Source organism: Staurois parvus, unplaced genomic scaffold (assembly GCF_062004578.1).
Source record: "Staurois parvus isolate SC_StPar_1 unplaced genomic scaffold, SC_StPar_1.0 ptg000678l, whole genome shotgun sequence".
Lineage (NCBI taxonomy): Eukaryota > Metazoa > Chordata > Amphibia > Anura > Ranidae > Staurois > Staurois parvus.
In genome coordinates, this window is record NW_028318474.1 from 1,042,737 (window position 1) to 1,064,603 (window position 21,867).

At 42.2% G+C, this 21,867-nt stretch overlaps 1 protein-coding gene across 2 annotated transcripts in view; it reads left to right on the top strand.

Annotated features, from left to right (window-relative positions):
- LOC149447646 (adhesion G protein-coupled receptor F5-like) overlaps positions 1 to 21,867 on the top strand; it is a 266,556-nt gene that overhangs the window by 136,362 nt on the left and 108,327 nt on the right. For both annotated transcript variants that reach the window (XM_089652270.1, XM_089652269.1), the window contains exon 2: positions 13,828 to 13,953. In XM_089652270.1, the coding sequence (XP_089508396.1) occupies positions 13,837 to 13,953 (117 nt within the window). In that variant the 5' untranslated portion in view covers positions 13,828 to 13,836. The remainder of the gene's footprint in view (positions 1 to 13,827; positions 13,954 to 21,867) is intronic.

Sequence of the window (21,867 nt, forward strand, 5' to 3'; positions counted from 1 at the left end):
GAAGCTGGCAGTGCTAATAAAGTGAAAACCACAAATCTGATTAAGTCATGAATACACATGCTGCTTTTTTTCTTGTATCCAGATAATACAAACCTCTAGACCTTTTCTGTTCTATCTAAATGTACTGTTTAGTTTACAACTGTTTACCTACCTAATCGTATAAGTATAGGAAATTGACAGATTAAACATTAAAGTATATGCCCAATCAAAATAATGAAAACATACAATACATCCATGAAATATACACATATTGAAACCTTTAAAGACCCTGTAAGTACGGCAAAATAAACTCACCAAGAGGTGTCAGCCCTGCCCAGTTACCTTTTTCTAAACTACTCTTCCTTCCCTCTCACCCTCCATAACACTTAATAAAATTTTGAGGGCTAATTTGATTCCATTACATAACATGGTAAATATGCACAGGACAAAGGACAGCTCTAAATTTCTGACATAATCATCACTTTTTTGACGTTTTTTGCTTTTATTGAACAGATATTACAAAATGCTCTCAATGGTATATTCAAAACCAATTCTAGGACTTAGACAAAATTTCCCTTGCGCTGGCGCTCCACCCACTCCAAGGGTTGAAAGATTGTTAGGAGTGGGGAAACCCACAAGAGTGCATTACCCCCTTACCCCCACTCTGGCTGGCTCCACCATTCTCCTCTCCCTGTGGTGCTCTGTGTTGTGGTTGGTCTCTCGTTGTCATCACATATAATGCTTGTGTAGGTAGGCCCCTTAATCATCAACAGCAATAACCATGCTGGCCAGGGCCCTTACCATCATTCTAGGGGTGAGATAGGGTGTGCACACACCTGTAATAAGAGAAACTCTGAAATCTCAGATCACTCACATTCTCAGCCGTTTAATGTTTTTACTGTGACAGAAACCTAAAGAACAGTTCTTTATATCACGACCATCATCTCCACTTGTCCATACTTGACATACTGCACATATTCTGCCCAGTGCATATCCAACACAAATTTAGGATAACAGCCCAACTCTTTCATTATCCTCACTGAAGGTTCTCCCCATAGATGGGTTCTCCAATGTGTTCCTGGCCAACCCTGAAGGGTTCAGTTCCTCAGGACACAGGCTTACATATCAGTATAGAAGCCTGTAGCCTATTCCCATCACCCTCTGCCACAGGATCTTCAGGAATCCAGAATATATAGGGATGAACAACTTCACGCACTATACCCACCAAGTGGAGGGACCTCACTAGAAGGGGTACTAACCGCTTTTTACACATGGGCTAATAACCCTGCAATGTACATAAAGGAAGCAGGAGCACAACTGCAGCCAGGAGCACCTTGGAGAGGAGACCAGTTGACCTTTAAACAGACCAAAAGGGAGCAAATAAGAGAAGTTCACTGTAATGGTTTATATATTATACACCTAAAAATATACAGTTTTGTCTAGTAAGGGCCCATTCATACTTTGTGTTACACTAATGCAGCTCAATTTAATGCATGGAAACACAAACATGACCCTATTGTTTAATGCAGCATCTTCTGCCTGCCCCTGTATTTGTGTGATGGGGTGCCATTAGAGATTAATGGCATCACCGATCATGCACTACCATCCAGTAAAATATAGCAGATAAACTTCAGTTGTCCCATTGGAATAAGAAGTCTGATTGGATGTTATAGGTTTCTGCACTTTACTGAATGAACCAGACATGATATAGACAGCAGCGGTGACGGGCAAAGCTCTCAGATTTACTTACAGTGAGGAACAGAAGTATTTGAACACCCTGCGATTTTGCAAGTTCTCCCACTTAGAAATCATGGAGGGGTCTGAAATTCACATTGTAGGTGTATTCCCACTCTGAGAGACAGAATTTTAAAAAATTCAGGGAATCACATTGTATGATTTTTAAAGAATGTATTTGTCTTGCACTGCTGAACATATGTATTTGAACAGCTGAGAAAATCAGTGTTAATATTTGGTACAGAAGCCTTTGTTTGCAATTACAGAGGTCAAACGTTTCCTGTAGTTCTTGACCAGGTTTGCACACACTGCAAAGGGGATTTTGGCCCACTCCTCCACACAGATCTCCTCTAGATCTGTCAGGTTTTGGGGCTGTCGCTGGGCAACACAGAGTTTCAGCTCCCTCCAAAGATGTTCTATTGGATTTAGGTCTGGAGACTGGCTAGGCCACTCCAGAACCTTGACATGCTTCTTACGGAGCCACTCCTTGGTTATCCTGGCTGTGTGCTTCGGGTCGTTGTCATGTTGGAAGACCCAGCCACGACCCATCTTTAATGCTCTGACTGAGGGAAGGAGGTTGTTGCTCAAAATCTCACAATAAATGGCCCCATTCATCCTCTCCTTAATACAGTACAGTCGTCCTGTCCCCTTCGCAGAAAAGCACCCCCAAAGCATGATGTTACCACCCCCATGCTTCACAGTAGGGATGGTGTTCTTGGGATGCAACTCATCCTTCTGTTTCCTCCAAACACGACGAGTGAAGTTTAGACCAGAAAGTTCTACTTTGGTCACCTCTGACCACATGACTTTCTCCCATGCCTCCTCTGGATCATCCAGATGGTCATTGGCAAATTTCAGACGGGCCTGGACATGTGATGACTTGAGCAGGGGAACCTTCCGTGCAATGCATGATTTGAAACCATGACGGCGTAGTGTTCTACCGACAGTGACCCTTGAAACTGTGGTCCCAGCTCTCTTCATGTCATTGACCAGCTCCTCCCTTGTAGTTCTGGGCTGATTCCTCACCTTTCTTATCATCAGTGATACCCCACGAGGTGAGATCTTGCATGGAGCCCCAGTCTGAGGGAGACTGACAGTCGGCTTTATCCTCTTCCATTTTCTAGCAATTGCTCCAACAGTTGATCTATTTTCACCAAGCTGTTTGGCAATTGCCCCGTAGCCCTTTCCAGCCTTATGGAGGTCCACAATTTTGTCTCTGGTGTCTTTTGACAGCTCTTTGGTCTTGCCCATGGTAGTAGTTGGCGTCTGACTGACTGTGGGGTGGGCAGGTGTCTTTAAAGAGCTCAGAGAGGTGGTACTAAGTTAGATTAATGAGTGGAGTAGAGGTGGACTTTTTAAAGGAACAGTAACAGGTCTTTGAGAGCTAGAATTCTTGCTGTTTCTTAGGTGTTCAAATACTTATGTTCAGCAGTGCAAGACAAATAAATTCTTTAAAAATCATACAATGTGATTTCCTGAATTTTGTTTTTTAATTCTGTCTCTCAGAATGGGAATGCACCTACAATGTGAATTTCAGACCCCTCCATGATTTCTAATTGTAATTTTCAGCTTTGTACCAACCATGGTGACACTGTACTACTTGTGGGGGGTGATAAAGATTTTTTTTTTTTTTACAGTGATTGCTTTTACACCCATATAGGATGTAAAAGCAATCATTCTCTTTCTCCCTGTCTGCATTCTTGCAGCCATTGAGAAATACTGAGTGAGCTGTGATTGGTCACAGCTTGTCACATGGTACAAGGCTGTTGTGAATAGCCTTGTACCATGTGACCTCTGTGATCATTCACAGATTTCACACGTAGTAAGCTATGATGTCAGAAGTGACATCTTGCTTACTACTTTGCATGTGATCACTGACTGGCCAATCAGTGGTCACATGATCAGGACCTCGTAAGAGGTCCCGTCCGACGATCGGTGTTTCACTGTGTCCAGAGGACACAGCAGGCACCGGATCGCGGTGCTGCACGTTCCCAGGGAGCACGCACAGCTAGAAATGGCGGGTGCCGTTTATGAATGGCAACCCGCCCCTGGAGTGCCACCGTCCTGCCGTTTATAAACAGCATGCGGACGGCAAGTGGTTGACATATCTTTTGTTTCCAAGGGTGGGAGAGGTCTGAGGTGTGAATTGGTCATTACAATGTGTGACAAGCTTGGTGGGAACATCCTGTGTTCAGTGTTTTGTCCATCTGAGCACCTTGAAAATGCATTGCATGCATTTTTCATGATGAAAAAGGCTCTGGGGAGCATTGGGAACTGGAAGAGTTAAAAAACATTTAAGACGCAAACACTTATAAACGCATTTGGCCGCATTTACAAGAGTTTTGCGTTTGAAACGCTGATAAAATCGACTGCTGAACGCAAGTTTTCTGCTTTCAAAAAATGACTGTAAACTCAAATGCCTGTAAATGACTGTAAACGACGATGTGTACATGGACACATAGGAAAACATTAGGGAGAGTTCAGGGGCTGCTGAAAAAAACGCTGAACAGCTCCTAAATGTGAGTTTATCAGCTGCAGTGTACATGGGCCCTTAGGCTGTAGGTACAGGAGAGCCTAGACACCCTCATATACCAGGAAATGCTCATCTATTTTTCAGGCGGAATAATAAAGCAAAAAAACCTTTGACACCAGTTTCATAACTGAAGTACATTATACAGAGATTTGTGAGCAGGAACGTAAGAAGATTTTATTGAAGATAAAACAAAATATACTTCAAAGCATTCCTGCTTGAGTTTTTTTGTTTTTTGTCTTTACTGGTAAAGTTCAGCTTACTCTTTCTTTCTACTTTTTATGACTCTTGAATATTATGTTCTTTTTAGCAGTGCCTGTTTTTTTAACATTTCAAAAGTTGCCAAAAGTGAGAGGAAGACACAGGACCCCCTAGGGAGTGGCGCACTTGTTGGTACTGCTGGTCATTCTCTGTCCCGCTGAATGTCAGAGCATGCAGAACACAGAATCAGAGATAATTCTAACTATAGAAGAATACAGAAAATAAAAGTAGTGAGATTTAAACATAAAATCTGCATGTAAATAAAGTAATTGAGCAACCGGGTACTGTTTTTATTGTTTAGATGAAAACATGGAGCGTCATTGTATGCAAAGCTCTGTGCTAAGAATCTGGCAATGTATGACCCTGGATGTCATAGGGGGTCATTCAGGGAAATGTTGACTAATGTCTATGGGTCAACCATAGGAGTGCACACAGCAATGTACAAAATCTGATTGTATATTTAATTTTTTTATTTTCATTTTGACACATCTGGAATCATGAGGGCTGCTGCTGAGAGGGGTCCCAAGACTCTAAAATGCAGCCATCTCTCTTTGGAGAATCCTGATTAGTGGACTTTGTTGTTTGGGGACAGCTCTGCATATAGGCAAACAGTATAACATGGCTTCAATAGATCTATACTCAGACAAAATTTGTTAAAAAAAAAGGAAAATAATAATAATAATAATAATAATAATAATAAAACAAAAAATAAAAAAGGAGAATATTCAATAAACCACTATTTTTCTGCTGTCATTCTTCTACACGTCTATGTAATTTAATAGTAATAATACGTTTCCATTCGCACCTTAGCGATGCTCCTGCCTTCCCTATTTTGTTACATTTTTGTTGCATTTTTATTGCGTGTTTTTGGAGCTGCTCCATGGCGCCATTCATTAGAATCGGATTCCCTCCGCTCCAAAACCGCGCTAAAGAAGCTCATGCACCAAATCTGGTCACTGAGCCAAGCGTGTTTTTCGAAGGGTGTTTTTGTGCTTTTTTTCTCACTGCTGCTGCCTGAGTTGAGGTGCCATTAAGAAGTAATGGCTCCACAAGCGCATTGTGCGTTTTTTGCTAATTTTTTGTAAGTTTGCAGAAATGCATGTTTCTGCTACACCCGGATATGAATGGGACAGTCTAAAGGGCTCATGTACACTGCAGCTGATAAACTCATGTTTAGGAGCTGTTCAGCGTTTTTTTTCAGCAGTCCCTAAACTCACCCTAATGTTTTCCTATGTGTCCATGTACACATCTTCGTTTACAGTCATTTACAGGCATTTGAGTTTACAGTTGTTTTTTTGAATGCAGAAAACTTGCGTTCAGCAGTCGATTTTATCAGGGTTTCAAATGCAAAACACTTGTAGACGCAGCAAATCGTGTTTAAAAAACGTTTGCGTCTGAAATTTCTTTTTAGCTCTTCCAGTTCCCGATGCTGTCCAGAGACTTTTTTTCATCATGAAAAATGCATGCAAAGTATTTTCAAGGTACTCAGATGGACAAAACACTGAACACAGTATGTTCCTACCAAGCCTGTCACACATTGTAATGACCAATTCACACCTCAGCCCTCTCCCACCCTTGGAAACAAAAGATATGTTAATGCCCATTCACACCTCAAATTTCTCATGAAGACCCCCTGCCAGGTGGCCTTAATGACTCACTCCAGCAGACACCTTTCCCACCCTTGGAAATAAAAGAAATGTTAATGAGCAACTCACACCTAATTATCTCAATACATACTGCTGTGTCTGCTTCTACTCTCTGTATTTCTCTGAAACAGTCTGAAATAGTTAATACTTTACCACTTTTCAGTGCATTCTGGGCATTAGGGAGGTTCTCCTGTGCTTATCTTTAAAAAACGCTTTTAAACGCAAACACGCATAAACAGATGTTTTTTAACCTACATTTTTCAGCAGTCAGTTTCCATCGTGGGCCTAAGTGTCACACCTGCATACCTGTCACTAGTAACAGGATCTTTGAAAAGTGCTGTGAAAATATCTGTTTCTTCAGGCCATTCTTTGGGTGACTGGATGACATTGATGGCACTCCCTCGCTGAGTGATAATTGCTGAATATCTGTCACCAGCGACAGTGACATTTAGCACATCTGGCCAGCAAAGGATCGACCTGTCCATACATTGGATAGTTCTTTGTCCTGCCCTATCCTGCATAGTGGTCCAGCAAGAAATCACCAGTGCCCAGATCACAGGTGTGACATCAGTTTTAGGACTGTGAGAGGTGAAGATAGGTTAAAAGTCAAGGACACTCCAACATTCAGTCTGGGTTCACACTGATGCAGTGTGGAATTCGCAGCATTTTCTGTGCGAATTCCTCACCGTATCACAATCGCACCCTGTTCATGCGAACCGCTGCAGGTGTGTATGTTAAGTTAACAACACCCCGAAATCGGTCTGCAAAATTCAGTGTGATGTGCAGAATCGGATTGGTGTGAATACCTATGCGATCCGATTCTAGTGCGGACCCAAAAAAGGGTCCTGCACCTCTTTGATGCGGTGCGATTTGAGCCATACATAATGTTCCTGTGCAAATCACATGTGATATACTGCACTGCATGAGTGTGAACCCAGCCTCAAATTAATTTAAATGTTCAAATGTAATGTAGTTATTGTTATTACAATGACTGAAGTAGGTCTATGACAGTATTATAGTGAGTGCTGTCACTGTAGTATATATTCCATTGAAAAAAACCCCCAAAAAATGGAACATGATTTGAAATAAAAATGAGTTGTGAAATCCTTAAAGAGGAAACACCTAATACTATTTAGAAAGCCAACTTTGACCTTTCTTAGAAATAAGGAGCCAATATCAGCTGGTCAGTGTGTGTGTCTTCAGGAGGGGTAGTACTGTGTTAGAGAATGGAGGGCAGGGCCAGGACAAGGGGTGGGCAGAAGGGGTGGCTGCCCTGGGCACTGTGGTATCATGTGATGTGGGGGACACCACAAGTAGATTGAGGGCGATTTGTGTTGGGTGGGGAATTTGGGGGGGTTGCAAGGGGTAAGAATTGTTCTAAGAGGGGAAATCGGGGAGGGGGGGTGCTAGGAGTGGTGATATGGTAGAGGTGGGAGGGAATTTTTTCTAGGAGGGGAATTTTTTTTTTTTTTTGGGGGGGGGGGGGATTCGTGCTAGTAGAGACGATTGGGGGGGAATTCGTGCTAGAAGGGGACATTTGGGGGATATGATTTGTGCTGGAAGGTGGGGTTGGGGGGGAGAATTTGTCCTGGGAGGAGGAGGATTTTATACTGGGGGGGGGTAAGCATGCAGATTAGTGCTTGTTTTTTTTTTCGGGGAGGGGGGGGGTTGGTGACACATAATGCTCATACATTTTGGGGTGGGGGTAGTTTGAAATGTTTGCCCTGGGCTCTAGATGACCTTATCCCTGCACTGGTGGAAAGTGAGACATTTATTGCTCTTCAGGGATCACACTTTTTGAGCACTGGGGATTTGTAGTAGACAAACAAAGACTGAAGTGGAGTGTATCATTTCTTTGGACATTATTAACATCTGAAAGTGTTTTTATTCTGTTTGTGTTATTTGTATTTTCAAAAATTTTATTTTTATTTTCACATGTAGTTCCCTTTTTGTGGGGGGTTAATTTTAGGGCTCCATGCACACTGGCTTCCAAAAATGCTGCTCCTAGTAGAGTTTAGTGTTTTGCCTGTAGAAGCAGCTCAATGTTATTCTATGTGTCCATGCACATTAGGTAGTCTAGAGGCATATTGTAACCACTTCCAGTCCGGACACTTTCACCCCCTTCCTGTCCAGGCCAATTATCAGCTTTCAGCGCTATCACATTTTGAATGACAATTGCACGGTCATGCAACACTGTACCCATATAAATTTTTTAGCATTTTTTTGAGACAGATAGAGCTTTCTATTGGTAGTATTTATTCACCACTGTGATTTTTATTTGTTTGCTATATAAATGAAAAAGTCCAAACATTTTGAAAAAAAAGTGTTTTTCTTATAAAATTTTGCAAATAAATAATCTTTCTTCATAAATCTTGGCCAAAATGTATTCATCTATCTTTTTAGTAAAAAAAAAAAAACCCAAATTAGTTTATAGCCAAAAATTATAATTTTTCAAAACATTTTTTTACATTTTTATTTTATTTTTTTGTATTATTATTTATGTTTTTGTTTTTTTTTTTACATACGGTCACCCTAGCAGTACAGTGTCATCATAATGACACTACTTGTGGGGGGTGATGAAGATTTTTTTTTTTTTACACTGATTGCTTTTACAGCCATAAAGGCTGTAAAAGCAATAATTTCTCCTGCTCTTTGGCTGCATTCTTGCAGCCACTGAGAAATACTGTGTGAGCTGTGATTGGTCACAGCTTGTCACATGGTACAAGGCTGTTGTGACTAGCCTTGTACCATGTGACCTTTGTGATCACAGATTTCACTATTAGTAATCAATGATGTCAGGAAGTGACATCTTGCTTACTACTATTCATGTGATCACTGATTGGCCAATCAGTGATCACATGATCGGGACCTCACACAGAGGTCCCGTACAGCGATCGGTGTTCCGCTGTGGACACCACGCCGGATCACGGTGCCGCACGCTCCCAGGGAGCGCACACAGGCGAGGAGTGGGGAGGACGTTTATAAACAGCCAACCACTCCTGAAATGCTCCCGTCTGGCCGTTTATATACATGGGCCGGACGGGAAGTGGTTAAGATCAGCGTTTAGAAGCAGAAAAAAACCCCTTCTGTTTTGCGTTTTGAAAGTGATTTTCTGGCAAAAAAAAAAAGCTAAACGCTAGTATAAAAAACTGCTTGAAATTAGCATTTTTTTCTGCCAAGAACACTTTTTTTTAAGCTAGTGGGCATTGACCCTTAGCCTGTACGTGGTACTAATCTGTGAGCACAGGATCACAGGGGTTATTAGGTAAGCACTGGCTATAGAGTAGTTATACTATACAGTTTATATCAATTTGTGATATATATAAAAAAACATATACAGTATATATAATTTGGGTAAGTGGGAATTTAGGGCTAAGTTTACACTTTCATGCATTGTATGTGGTTTAATGGTATGGTTTTAATGCATTTTTCATACTTTCTCATACACACCCATTGATGTCTTGGGGCAAAAATGCATTACACGACACCAAATGTTGTACGTACTGTAGGTGTGAACGGGCCCTATAGATATCATTGGGATTCCTCTTGTTGTGCATTGTCAGTCAGTTTGCGACAAACTCCACATTGACCGGGAACTAATTTTGAATACCTCACTATGTGTTTATGTGAATGAAGGGGGCTATCAGTGGGAGAGTAAAGCTGGCCATACTCTCATAGACTTTCAAACAAACCTTCATATACAGTGCTCAGCATAAATGAGTACACCCCAACAGATTTGTCAGAAAACCTTTACTTTCCTTTCAGAATTAACATTTTCTATGGGACACTATACTACAAAATACTCCCACTAATGTGGGCCATGAATTGCAAACAAGATTTATTAATTTGCACTCACAAAATGTATTTTTCCTAACAAATTTATTTAAGACCATGTTGCAAAAATGAATACACCCCAATGAAAGTCTTAGGAGCAAAGCTAAATTTTAGATAACAAAATCATAATTAACAAGAATTCACCTACAGGTGAGTCTAACTATTCATTAAACAGGTGTCCAGCAGACAGTTGATTATAAAAGGGCATTACTTAACAAAGAAAACCCCCTCCCATTTCATGCTGTCAGCAATTGCACCACATGGAAGAGAAATGTCACAAGGCCTGAGAAAGAAAATAATTTCTTTACAGAAGAAAGGTGAAGGCTACAAGAAGCTCAACAAAGCTTTACTTATCAGCCAGAATACTGAAGAAAAAGTGATAGAAAAATGTAACAAAGATGGAACTGCAACCATCTCACAGAGACATCCAGGCCGTCCACAGAAGTTTACAAGAGTGTCTTCTGATGAGAAGGGTTGAAGAAAATTGCCATGCAAGTTCACTGCAGTTAGCTAAAGAAATAGAAAGCCAAACTGGGATGATTGCTTCTTGTAACACAATATGGCATACACTTCAGAGGAATAGCATGCATGGGTGTCGTCCACGAAGGAAGCCTCTCCTACAGCCCATGCACAAAAAAGTCTGCCTAGAATTTGCCAAGCCCATGCTGAAAAAGAAGAAGACTACTGGGACTCTGTACTCTGGAGCGCTGATTTTGTAATCTAAGTTATATTATTAACCTTACTTTCATGTAATGAGCTAAACAAATGTTCTATAAAACTCCGTTTTGTCAAAATGTTGGAAATTGTTCTTGTGTTCATTGAGATATTTATTAAAAGCTTACTTTTTAAAAGGGGTGTACTGATTTATGCTGAGCATTGTAAATATGTGTGTGAACATTCATAAAAACATTCACAATACATTCAATGACTTGACAAATGTGACAATTGTATTTGCTTTTAACATTTGATTTTGGAATAAATGTAAATTCCCAAACATAAACTACATTCTATGTTCGCTAGAATTTTCGATCTTACTCTTTTGAACATTCTGGTTGAAAATGACTGTTGGTTTGACCCCAGTGATGATCAGAAAATCGCTTTTTAGGGGGGACAATAGAGAAGGGGCAGGTTTCATACTTTTAGCACAGCCTTTCTCAACCAGGGTGCCCAGGCACCCTGGGGTGCTTTGAGGTTACTTCAAGGATGCCTTGGCAAAATGTCTAAAAATTGTCCAAAACTTGTATACAGGTCAGCGGGTGGAAGAAGCCCACCTTTTTAGTTACACAAAGCCACAGGTTTTCATTGTGCACCATTATGACCTTCTAGCTGCTGGCGTCCTGACAACCAATGACATCATCAGTTGATAAGGAGGATGTCAGCTGCCTGCACAACATTCTAGTTTGACCCTCCCATACCCCTCTCCGTCAGTGCTGGGGTCACATCAGCTCAGTGGTGGAGAAAAACTGAGGGAGAAGAGAAACATTGGAATACTAGTCAGTACCAGTGTGCAAGAGTGTATTTGCTTTGCAAGAATGAATCCCCTCTAATGTTGGATGTTCTACATGTGTGGATATTGCTGTGTTATATGAAACTTTCAGAAACGTTTTTCACATTTTAGAATGGGGTGCCCTTTTAAAACTATGAACAGTCTGGAGGCACCCCATTTTAGAATGGGGTGCCTCCAGACTGTCCATAATTTTAAAGGGTGCCTTGACTGAAAAAAGTTTGAGAAACACTGTTCTAGTAGAGCCATAGACACCACGTGGAAGACAGTTAACATGGAAAAAGATAATCAGCATATATAAGGTATATATACTGATAAGGTGCACAATTTTCTTGAATCAATAAACTTTTCCTGTGCTGAGATCCTGCTTTCAGAGGAAAGTCAGGCATTGTATAACAAGCTGTCTTCGGACATCATAGATCAGCCTATAGAGATTAAAGTCACACTCCGGAGAGATGCTATATAAACTGCTCTGATCCTTGGTTTACATGAGGTCTGCTTGGCCTTGGGAACATCCTGACATCTTATAGATCGGCTGTGTGAGATGGAGAAACCTGTCTGTCTGGGGCCCATCTCAACGTGTGACATAAATGGCTCAGAACTCTTTGCAAAAAGAGAATATACTGTGTTTTGTGCTTTTCAAAATTTTTCTTTATCATTTCATATCAAATATCATATATGGCTATCTCACATTTCCAGCTAGCTGATAGGACAGTGCTGTAATCTTCTGTAAAATGTAAAGCAATGTGGCAATCTGGAAGTGTTCTGTACATAGCTGGGGTACAGAGAGCCCCCATAGAAATGCTATTTCCTGCTTGTGTGATTGGCTCACTGATTTTCCCAGAAGTCTTCACTAAGATACAAGTCAGATTTTGTGCATCGCCTGCAACAAAAATGTCATTTTTGGTGAAAAATCCCTTTAGATATGATGGTGGAAATCATATCTATCGCCTCACCCCTTCAGTCTCTGCCCGAATCAATAGCCTTCTGAACGACATATCAGACTGGATGTGACTCCACTTCCTCAAATTAAACCTTGCCAAAACCGAGCTCCTAGTTTTCTCCCCAGTCCACCCCCCCCCCCCCGACTTCTCCATCACGACCAACAACGCCACCATCAGCCCCACCCCGCAAGCCAGAGTACTAGGTGTCATTCTAGACTCCAATCTGTCTTTCCAGCCCCAGGTCCAATCGCTCAAAACTCATGTAAACTTCACCTCCGCAACATCTCCAAAATACGACCGTTCCTAACCCCAGAAACCACTAAGCAACTCATTCATTCCCTTATCATATCACAACTTGACTACTGTAACTCCCTCCTCACCGTCCTACCTCAACACAGGCTATCCCCGCTTCAGTCTATCCTGAAGTCTGCGGTCAGACTCATCCACCTTACTAACCGCTCCGTATCCGCCACCCCCCTCTGCCAATCCCTCCACTGGCTTCCCATTGCCCAACGGATAAAATTCAAATTACTAACACTGACGTACAAAGTTGTTCATAACACTGCCCCAAACTACATCACTGACCTGATATCCAAATACCACCCAAAACGTACTCTCCACTCCTCACAAGACCTCCTACTCTCTAGTTCCCTGGTCTCCTCCTCCCATGCCCATCTCCAGGACTTCTCCAGGGCTTCCCCCATCCTCTGGAACTCACTACCCCATTCCATCAGACTGTCACCTACCCTCCTCACCTTTAGGCGCACTCTGAAAACCCATCTCTTCAGGGAAGCCTACCCCGCCCTCACTTAACTGCCGATCTCCTTCACTCTTCCTACCACTCCATCCGCCACAGCTATTTCCTCCCGTACCACTATCCCCTCCCTCCTAGATTGTAAGCTCCAAGGAGCAGGGCCCTCAAACCCCACGTGTTTTTTATTGTATTGTTACTGTGCTGTCTCGTGTACTGTCTCCCATTGTAATGTACAGCGCTGAGCAAACTGTTATATAAATACTGTATAATAATAATAATATCTATATTTGGTGAAACATCCCTTTAGATATGATGGTGGAAATCACATCTAAAAGGATGCAGACCCTGCCACTTTACTCATTACAGCACTGGAGGTACAGCAGCTTATTGATAATCATAAAATCAATTCCCATACAGATTAATTTTTCACATGGACAAAGACAAACAGACAGCTAATTTTTCTGAATAACAAAAGGTAGGAATCGGCAACAAAGTTTGTTAAAATCCCTGCAATGTACGTTGATCATCCAGAGGGGAATATTTTTTTTCTCAGCAAAAGTTCTTTACATGTACTTTATTTAATGATGACAGCCAAAAATGATTTTTCATAACAAACAATCATTTTTTCTCCTCTGTTTCAGATTTGTGGCATGAGACACAAGATGCGTTTTGTATGGATCTTTATCTTGGTGCTGATGACGGCTGGGGTGATGCCGACTGATGGGACTCTGGAATCATGGGGGGTCTCACAGTTGCTGTCTCTTTTGGTGAGTGTCAACAATTAACACTGAATGTTGTTCATGCAGCATTCTGTCTAAAACAAATACAACCCTTCCAGCGTTAAAGTCCAAAGGAAGAATTGTATTTAAGTGTTACTAAACCCAGGATCCTGCATTCACTATATCTGGTCTCTCACAGTACACAGAACATGGAAATGCAATTATTTTAGTAAATATAAACTGCTAAATACCTTTTCTCATCAGCAGTATATAGCAGTCCTGTGACTTCTATCAGTGTCCAGTTGAGTAATGGTTAAAGCTTGTATGTGGAATTCTCATTCCTCTCTCCTCTGAGGCTGCATAATCCCTGGCCCTCTGTCTGGACAGTGCTGATTGGCCCTGTGATGATCACATATACCCTCCCACAGAAAAAGAAATCTCTTTAGCAATACACACTAAACTGAGCATGTGCTCATAGAGAGCTATAGTATCAACAGATGGACTGGGGACAGTAGAAGAAGACAGGATCAAGCAGCCTTTTTACACAATGCAGAGGATTAACCCCTTAGGTTCCACAGTGACTATAACAAGCATGCTTTACTGCATATACAGACTGATGTTACTGTTGTGGGTTTAGTAACACTTTAATTCTGTTCATGACCACTTTTAGGATGGTGTATGTCGTGATAGATGATATGACTGTCCTTGGCTTCTTGTCTATTCTGGAACCTTTTTAATATGTTTTAATCATTTTTTTCTCCTGATAAAATTTTTTAAAAAGTCTAATCTGTAGAAACAGAAATATAATCAGCTAAAATGCTATGCACATTCAGAATTTCGCTATAAAAGTAAAGCTTGGCCTCACCCCTTAACTACTAAGCCCCCCCCCCATTTGTCTTTGAAGTTGCCCATCACATTAAAGGCCCAATAAAAGAGTTCAGAGGTCAGAGAGGGTAACACAGCAAGAAGAGAAAATGACAGGCAGCTGGATCAGTTTATAGCCTGACATCAGCTATACTTTGGAACGGCAACTCACTGGAAATGAATTTAAAGTATATTAAAGGCCAAACTTTTTGGCCCTCCAGCTGCAGTGCCTCCCTCCCAGCATTTTATTGCGCCTGAGAGAAAGAGGTGCAGCATTCAATCCCGCTGCAGGCAGCCTGTCAAAGTCTATGGCAGGCTGTAGCTGGATGGAACTAAATGCTGTACCGAGTGTTACCGGCATTTAGGGCCCTGTGCATTCAGGGACAGAGGTCCAGTACGCAGGTTTTGTCGGTACAGCATTCAGCCTCTCCAGCTGCAGACTGCCGTAGACTTTGACAGGCGGCCTACAGCAGGGCTGGAGACTGCACCTGTCTCTCCCAGATGTAGTAAAAGGACAGGAGAGTCAGACTACAACTGAATGGCCCTTTCTACAAGGGCCTTACCAGGGGTGGACTGACAACTCATGGGGCCTCCGGGCAATAGGGGATCATGGGGCCCCTGTGTCCTTGCCCACACTCAAAGCACACCCAAAAAGGTACCAGGGGCATTTCATGGGGCCTCCCTACTGACCCCGGGCCCTCGGGCAGTGCCCTAGTGCTCAATTGGTCAGTCTGCCCCTGGGCCTTACTCAGGGCCTCAGACTAGGTTCACACCTATGTGGGTTGAATTTGAGCTGTTTCTGCATTTTGCTTTGCGTTTTTGCACTTGTGTTTTTGACACTTTTTTGATGCGGTTTTTTTCCATCTTTTTTCTTGTTGCTAAGCAGATTTAAAACTCAAAATGCATTAAAAAACACTTTTCTGCAGCATTTCCATTGAAGTCTATAGAACCAAAAACGCAACTTTTTGTGTTCAAAAAAGTCCCTGACCCTTTCCAAAAAACACACCGGGTGAAAGCGCACAGATGTGAACATGTCCCATAGGAAATCATGCTAAATGGACTGTACTGCGTTTCTGCAACATGCTGCAGAAAACACTTAGGTGTTAACCTAGGGTCAGTCTGTCTGTCTCTCAAGAGTCCGCTGACACCTGCCGGCATCTGTTCCGATCCTGTACGCCAAAAACAGATGGATGGGGATCTGTTCCCCATCTGTCCAGCAGATCAGGTGACAATCGGGTGGAAATGGACGGGTGTGTTTCCATCTCACCACCTCATAGAAGACAATGGGTTATGTCTGTGTCACAGACCTGCAAGTGTACAATCCAAACGCACAATTTCCTGCGTTACAAATGGCTGTGTGTATAAGTGGGTGCTGCAGCAACCGTCGGCTGGAACCGAACAGAATCAGCAGAGAGAATGTCACCAGCACACCGAGGATCACCAATGTGGGTCCAAAAGTTTTAATGAACGATCACATAGTTACAGCAAGGCAACGTTTCAGAGTCTCGCAGGACGCCTTCATCAGGCACTTGACCAGACCTGTCATCCGCCTGTTCAGCAGGGCTCAACTGAGAGATTTCCCCCTGAGCAGGTGGATCCGCTGCCAGGTTCTCCCCATCTGAAATGGGCCTTATGCTTTTTTCTCTCTGCAAGGAAAGAGAAATACAATATATCTCTCTCCTCCATTCAGACAAAGAGAAAACACAGGGGCGGGCTTCCCTGTGACTGATCACTGTGATAGCCAATCAGAGATTATCACAGTGATCAGGTGACCCTGAACCCAGAGTTTTGGATCCCAAAAGTTAGTACAGGACCCTGGTCTCCTGGCGAGACCCCGGTATCTGTGCTGGGAGCACGCCCAGCACAAAGATAGATACGCATACATGCGACCCCACGGAAAAAAAAGCCCAGTCCAGCAGGGCCGCATATATGCACACTGTCAGCGGGAAGGGGTTAAAGCATTACGTAGATGAAGTGGCTGCATTAGGCAACATTCACACGGGTGATTAGGGCCGGTGATTAGCCTTTGTGTGAATCCATCAGAAATCACTGCAGGTAATCACTGGCTGTGTAGAGAGGCATAAATAGGTGCAGCTGCCAGGGACCTGTCATTATAGTTAAAGGGCCAGCAGCCGCACCTAGCCACTTAGAGCCACAGCAGAGATCTCTGATTCCTGCTGCTACAGTCCACACTGACCCTAAGGCACATGCACACAGCCATAGAGGGCCGTACAGCTTATATTTGGGAATAAATCCAAGTCGGGAAGTCACAAGTGCAACACACAGGGTAGAAAATCAACGACAGACTGAAATGTACAGCAGTTGTCTGTATATCTGAGTGATACTTACATACGGGGATGTATGAGCTGCTCCAAACACAGACTCTTATGAGGCTGAATAAAGCTCACATTTGGGCAATGATGGAGGTGACATCTACATATCGCCTGCCTTGAACATGATCAGAAAGTGTTTAGACTGTTTTCATTTATGACAAAACGCATTTCCAAAGGAATGTCAGACTCGCAGCTATTTTGCTGCCTTCTCCATAGTAGCTAATTTAATCAAATCCAATCACTTGCTTGGCTCGCTTTAGACACAAAACCTCAGAGTCCACATTTTTCTATATATGGCTATGAGATTTATGACCTAAATAATTGCTTATCCACGGTGTTTGGTCTAGGCTTGAAAAAATATCTCATATAACCATAAGACATCCTGCAATAATTAAAACGTTCGGGAACACAGAAAGTTGAGTTTTAGGACTTGTTGTGTGGCTGGAAAACAGATGTTGGCCCATTGTTTTAAAAGTTTATTTTGAATTCATGATCATTGAAACTCCATTTTATGTAAGACCATAGCCTGTATGCTAATTGCTTTTCAGAAGTGTTCTTTTAAAGTGCACCTATAAACAAGGCCAGTGTTAGAAATCGGTGGACCAATAGCTAATTTCTTATAGGGGGCACCCAACAGTCCTGGATTGTATGGGTATGCATAGTTCATGTGTCCTATGCAGGCCATACATGGGTTGAATTGCAAAATAATTTTCTTTTGAAAATCGTTACTAAGATCGTTACTTTTTCTTTCAAATTTTACAACATTAGTGGGCTGCAGCATCGTACGATTTTCTTGAGGCCATCAAATTTGAGTGATTGGGCATGTTGGAAATTTTTTTAAAAATCAACACATTTCTAATCATTAATGGGAGAATCGTGCTAGAAATATAATCAAAAAAGAAATGAGCATGAGCTGTGACCTGGAAAGAAAAGAAAATTCTCAGCCACGAAAATTCCTTTCTGTAGCAACATGAGATAGAAGATTTGGTTGGTTGAATTTTGAAATCAATGGTGGCACCATTGGATTACAAAACGCACAAAACGTCCGATTTTCGAAAGAAAATTCAATCAGAATTCGACCCATGTATGGCCTGCCTTAGGAGGTACCTATAGGACTGGATTCCAAGAGCTTACATAGCCAATGATTCATTGGAGGGCCCTCCAACAATCTTGTATTCCAGGGATATACATAGGTTCTGGATTCCAAGGGCTTACATAGCCAATGGTTCATTGGAGGGCCCTCCAACAATCTTGTATTCCAGGGATATACATAGCTAATGTCTGTTGGGAGGGCCCGCCAACAATCCTGTATTCCAGGAATATACATAGCTAATGTCTGTTGGGAGGGCCCGCCAACAATCCTGTATTCCAGGGATATACATAGCTAATGTCTGTTGGGAGGGCCCGCCAACAATCCTGTATTTCAGGGATATACATAGCTAATGTCTGTTGGGAGGGCCCGCCAACAATCCTGAATTCCAAGAATATGCATAGCCAATGTCTCATAGGTGTGTCCCTCAACAGTCCTGGCTTCCAAGGATTTGCATAACCAATGTCTCGTGGAGGGGCTCCCAAAAGTCCTGGATTCCTAGGTTATACATAGTCAGTGTCTCTTTGTATTTTTAACAGTTTTTTGCTTGGAAATACCTTAAACACAAGAGCAAAATTGCAAAATATTGTAGCTTGTTAGTTCCTAGGTGTGGTGACTGAATTAGTTTTCTAATTTTCAAATGCTCATTTTACAAAGAAGCAACCTAGGACAAGGTGTGTGTTGAGACTATAAAACACCTCCCCCCTCTTCATCCTCACAACATAAGGGGAGGTGTTCTGTAGTTTACAGAGAGAACTGATGAGGGTCCAGAGATAACAAGTAGGAGTTTACTGGATTTGTAGCGCGATCAACAGATATTTTTTTTGGGCTTATAATAAAATGCTTTCAATTAAATCAGCACTGTTGATTGGGCCGGGTAGTGTGTTAGACTGCTCACTCTGAGTTGAGAAGCGGTCCAACTCTTCAGCGTGCTGCCAGCACAGAGTATGTACCGTAAACCCTATCTGCAGCAAATAGTACAGCTGAAAAATGAAAAAAAAAAGGCATTGATTACTGATTATGAAGTCTGACTGCATTACAGTTCAATTGGGCTTTAAATTGTTACTAAACCCAGGACCCTGCATTCACTATATTTAGTCTCCCACAGTACACAGAACATGGAAGTGCAGTTTTTTTTTTTAGTAAATATAAACTGCTAAATACCTATTCTCATCAGCAGTTAGAGCAGTCTTATGACTTCTATCAGTGTCCAGCAAAGCACTGGTTAAAGTTCATAGGAGGAGTTTTCATTTTCCCCTGATTGTCCTTTGAGACTGCAGGACGCCTGACCTTCTGTCTGGACAGCACTGATTGGCCCTGTGTACCCTCCCAAGAAAAAAAAAAACTCTCTCTAACAATAAACACCAAACTGAGCATGTGCAGCTTGCCCCAAAGGCTCTGTTCTATCAGCAGATGGATTGGGGACTATGGAATAAGGGGAAGATCAGAGAAAACAGGATCAAATATCCTTTTTTACACAATGTAGAGGATTAACCTCTTAGGTTTCACAATGAGTATAACAAGCATGCTGTACGGCATATACAGATTGATTTTACTGATGTGGGTTTAGTAACACTTTAAGTGCTAAAATAAATAGGTACAGCATCCACCTCCCCCGTGCTCAGTTGTCTTGTAAGAAGATGACAGATGGCCATGCTGACTTATTTGTTTTGGATAGGCCTACACTTCTGTGATCTCATCATATGTACAACACTCCACGCTTATTATGAAGGTGCTCTTTCCAATAACCTATAACAATCAGTTACTCTTTCCAATTACCCATAACAATCAATTACATCATCAACTTAGACAGACCAATGGCAGGTGATCGTTAATTATCTGTAACTTCACATATTAGTTTATTAAACATGTCCACTTTTGTTTGAAAGGGACTGGGCTGCCCAGCGTCTGAAGTGACATTTACATTGAATTCTTTGCTTTCTTTCAGTTCTGGGAAATGTTCAGCTGTCGTGATTGTAGATAAAAGCTAACTTAGTTTACTATAATGTGAGGATTAGACTAACCGGTAACAAAAATAACATCTGATTTACGTTTCTCTTTTCTCTTCTTATGCTGTCCGAGGACTTTGTAAAATGCAGAGGTGAGTTACAGGTGCTTGGGATATGTAGTATCATCTTATATAGGCTTTGCTTAAGTTGCCTAGCTGCTTTGGTATATCCAGGCGAAGGAAGCAAGTGTATAGATCAGTAGTCTCTAAACTGCGGGCTGGGTGTGCCCTTGTCCAGCCCTTGGGGTACTTTTCCTCTTACTGATACAACACACTATTTCTCCCACTGACGCCCACAGTGAGGCAATCTTCCTTCCACTGACACCAACAATGGTGTACTGTTCCTCCTACTGACACCAACAATTGGACACTATTCCTTCCACTTAAACCAGCAATGGGGTACTATTCCTCCCACTACCAATGATGGTATACTATTCCTCCCACTGACACCAACATCCGGCTCCCCTAAAAGCTAAAGGACAGTAAACTGGCCCTTTTTTTAAGAAGGTTTGAAGACCCTTGGTATAGATACATCCTTTACGTTTTCTCCTGCTACCCTTTCAGAGCTGAACTGGAATCCTGATAAAATGAAATGCAGATGCAGAGCTCTGAGCATAGCAAGTGAAATAAATTCAGCCCATCATCCTATTATATGTACAGGCTAGCTAAGCTATCCTATAATTGGCAGGTTGAGATAGATAAGGGCTATACAGTATATGCATATCTAAAGGATTGATGCATTATACACCTGAAAACATTGCAACCCCTTTCCTTCTCTCCTTGACACATTTCCTCTTGTATATGTTTTTACATACTTCAAGCTGCATTACCGACAATTGAGGAGCAAAATGGCAATTCATTACTTTTAACACAAAGGGTAATTCATCTTTGAAGTGAACTTGTCATTAGGATCACACACTCTGTGTAAAGTCACTCTTTAAAAGAATATATCTATGATGATTCTCATTTGTCTGTCAAGCATCTGTGGTAGTGAACCCTTGTAGATCACCAACTCAGGGTTCCCCAGGGCGCGGAGTCGAAACCCCAGCCTGTTCACAAGGTGGTGAACCAGCCCTTGATGGTGGGGATGGACTTACAGCAAGCTGAAACCAGGTTGAGGCCCCCAGGTACGCCCAGCTGAGGATGTGGAGACCACTCGCGTATGCAGAGTACAACCAGCAGGAGACAAAAGGAAATCCGGGAGACAAGCCAGGTCAGGACAGGTAGCAAACAAGCACAGATGGTGAAGGAAGCCGGGTCGGTACATGGGTAGTCAGGCACAGGAAACGAGTAACAAGGAACGGGAGCTCAGAGACTGTGAAGTTGCTCAGGCAATGTGGGCTAGACTGAGCATGTCTTATATAGGCAAGAAAACTAAGAGGTGGGCCAGGAAGTGATGGAAGGGAAGGATATAAAATAGAATAGCAGGCTACGCCCATAAGAGAGCACAGCCAAACCACACATGTGAAAGGAAACAGGGCAGGAAAAGGACTGCAGCAAGGAGGTAAGAATACACAAGCAAGAAACTACAGGTTACTTGTGACAGTACCGCCTCCCCCCTTACAAGCTCTCCCCACTGGTTTAGAGCCAGGCTTAAGAAATTTGGGACTCACATGGCGATGCCGATCTGCTGCTACTTTGTACTTGGAAGCTGCCAGATGTAAATT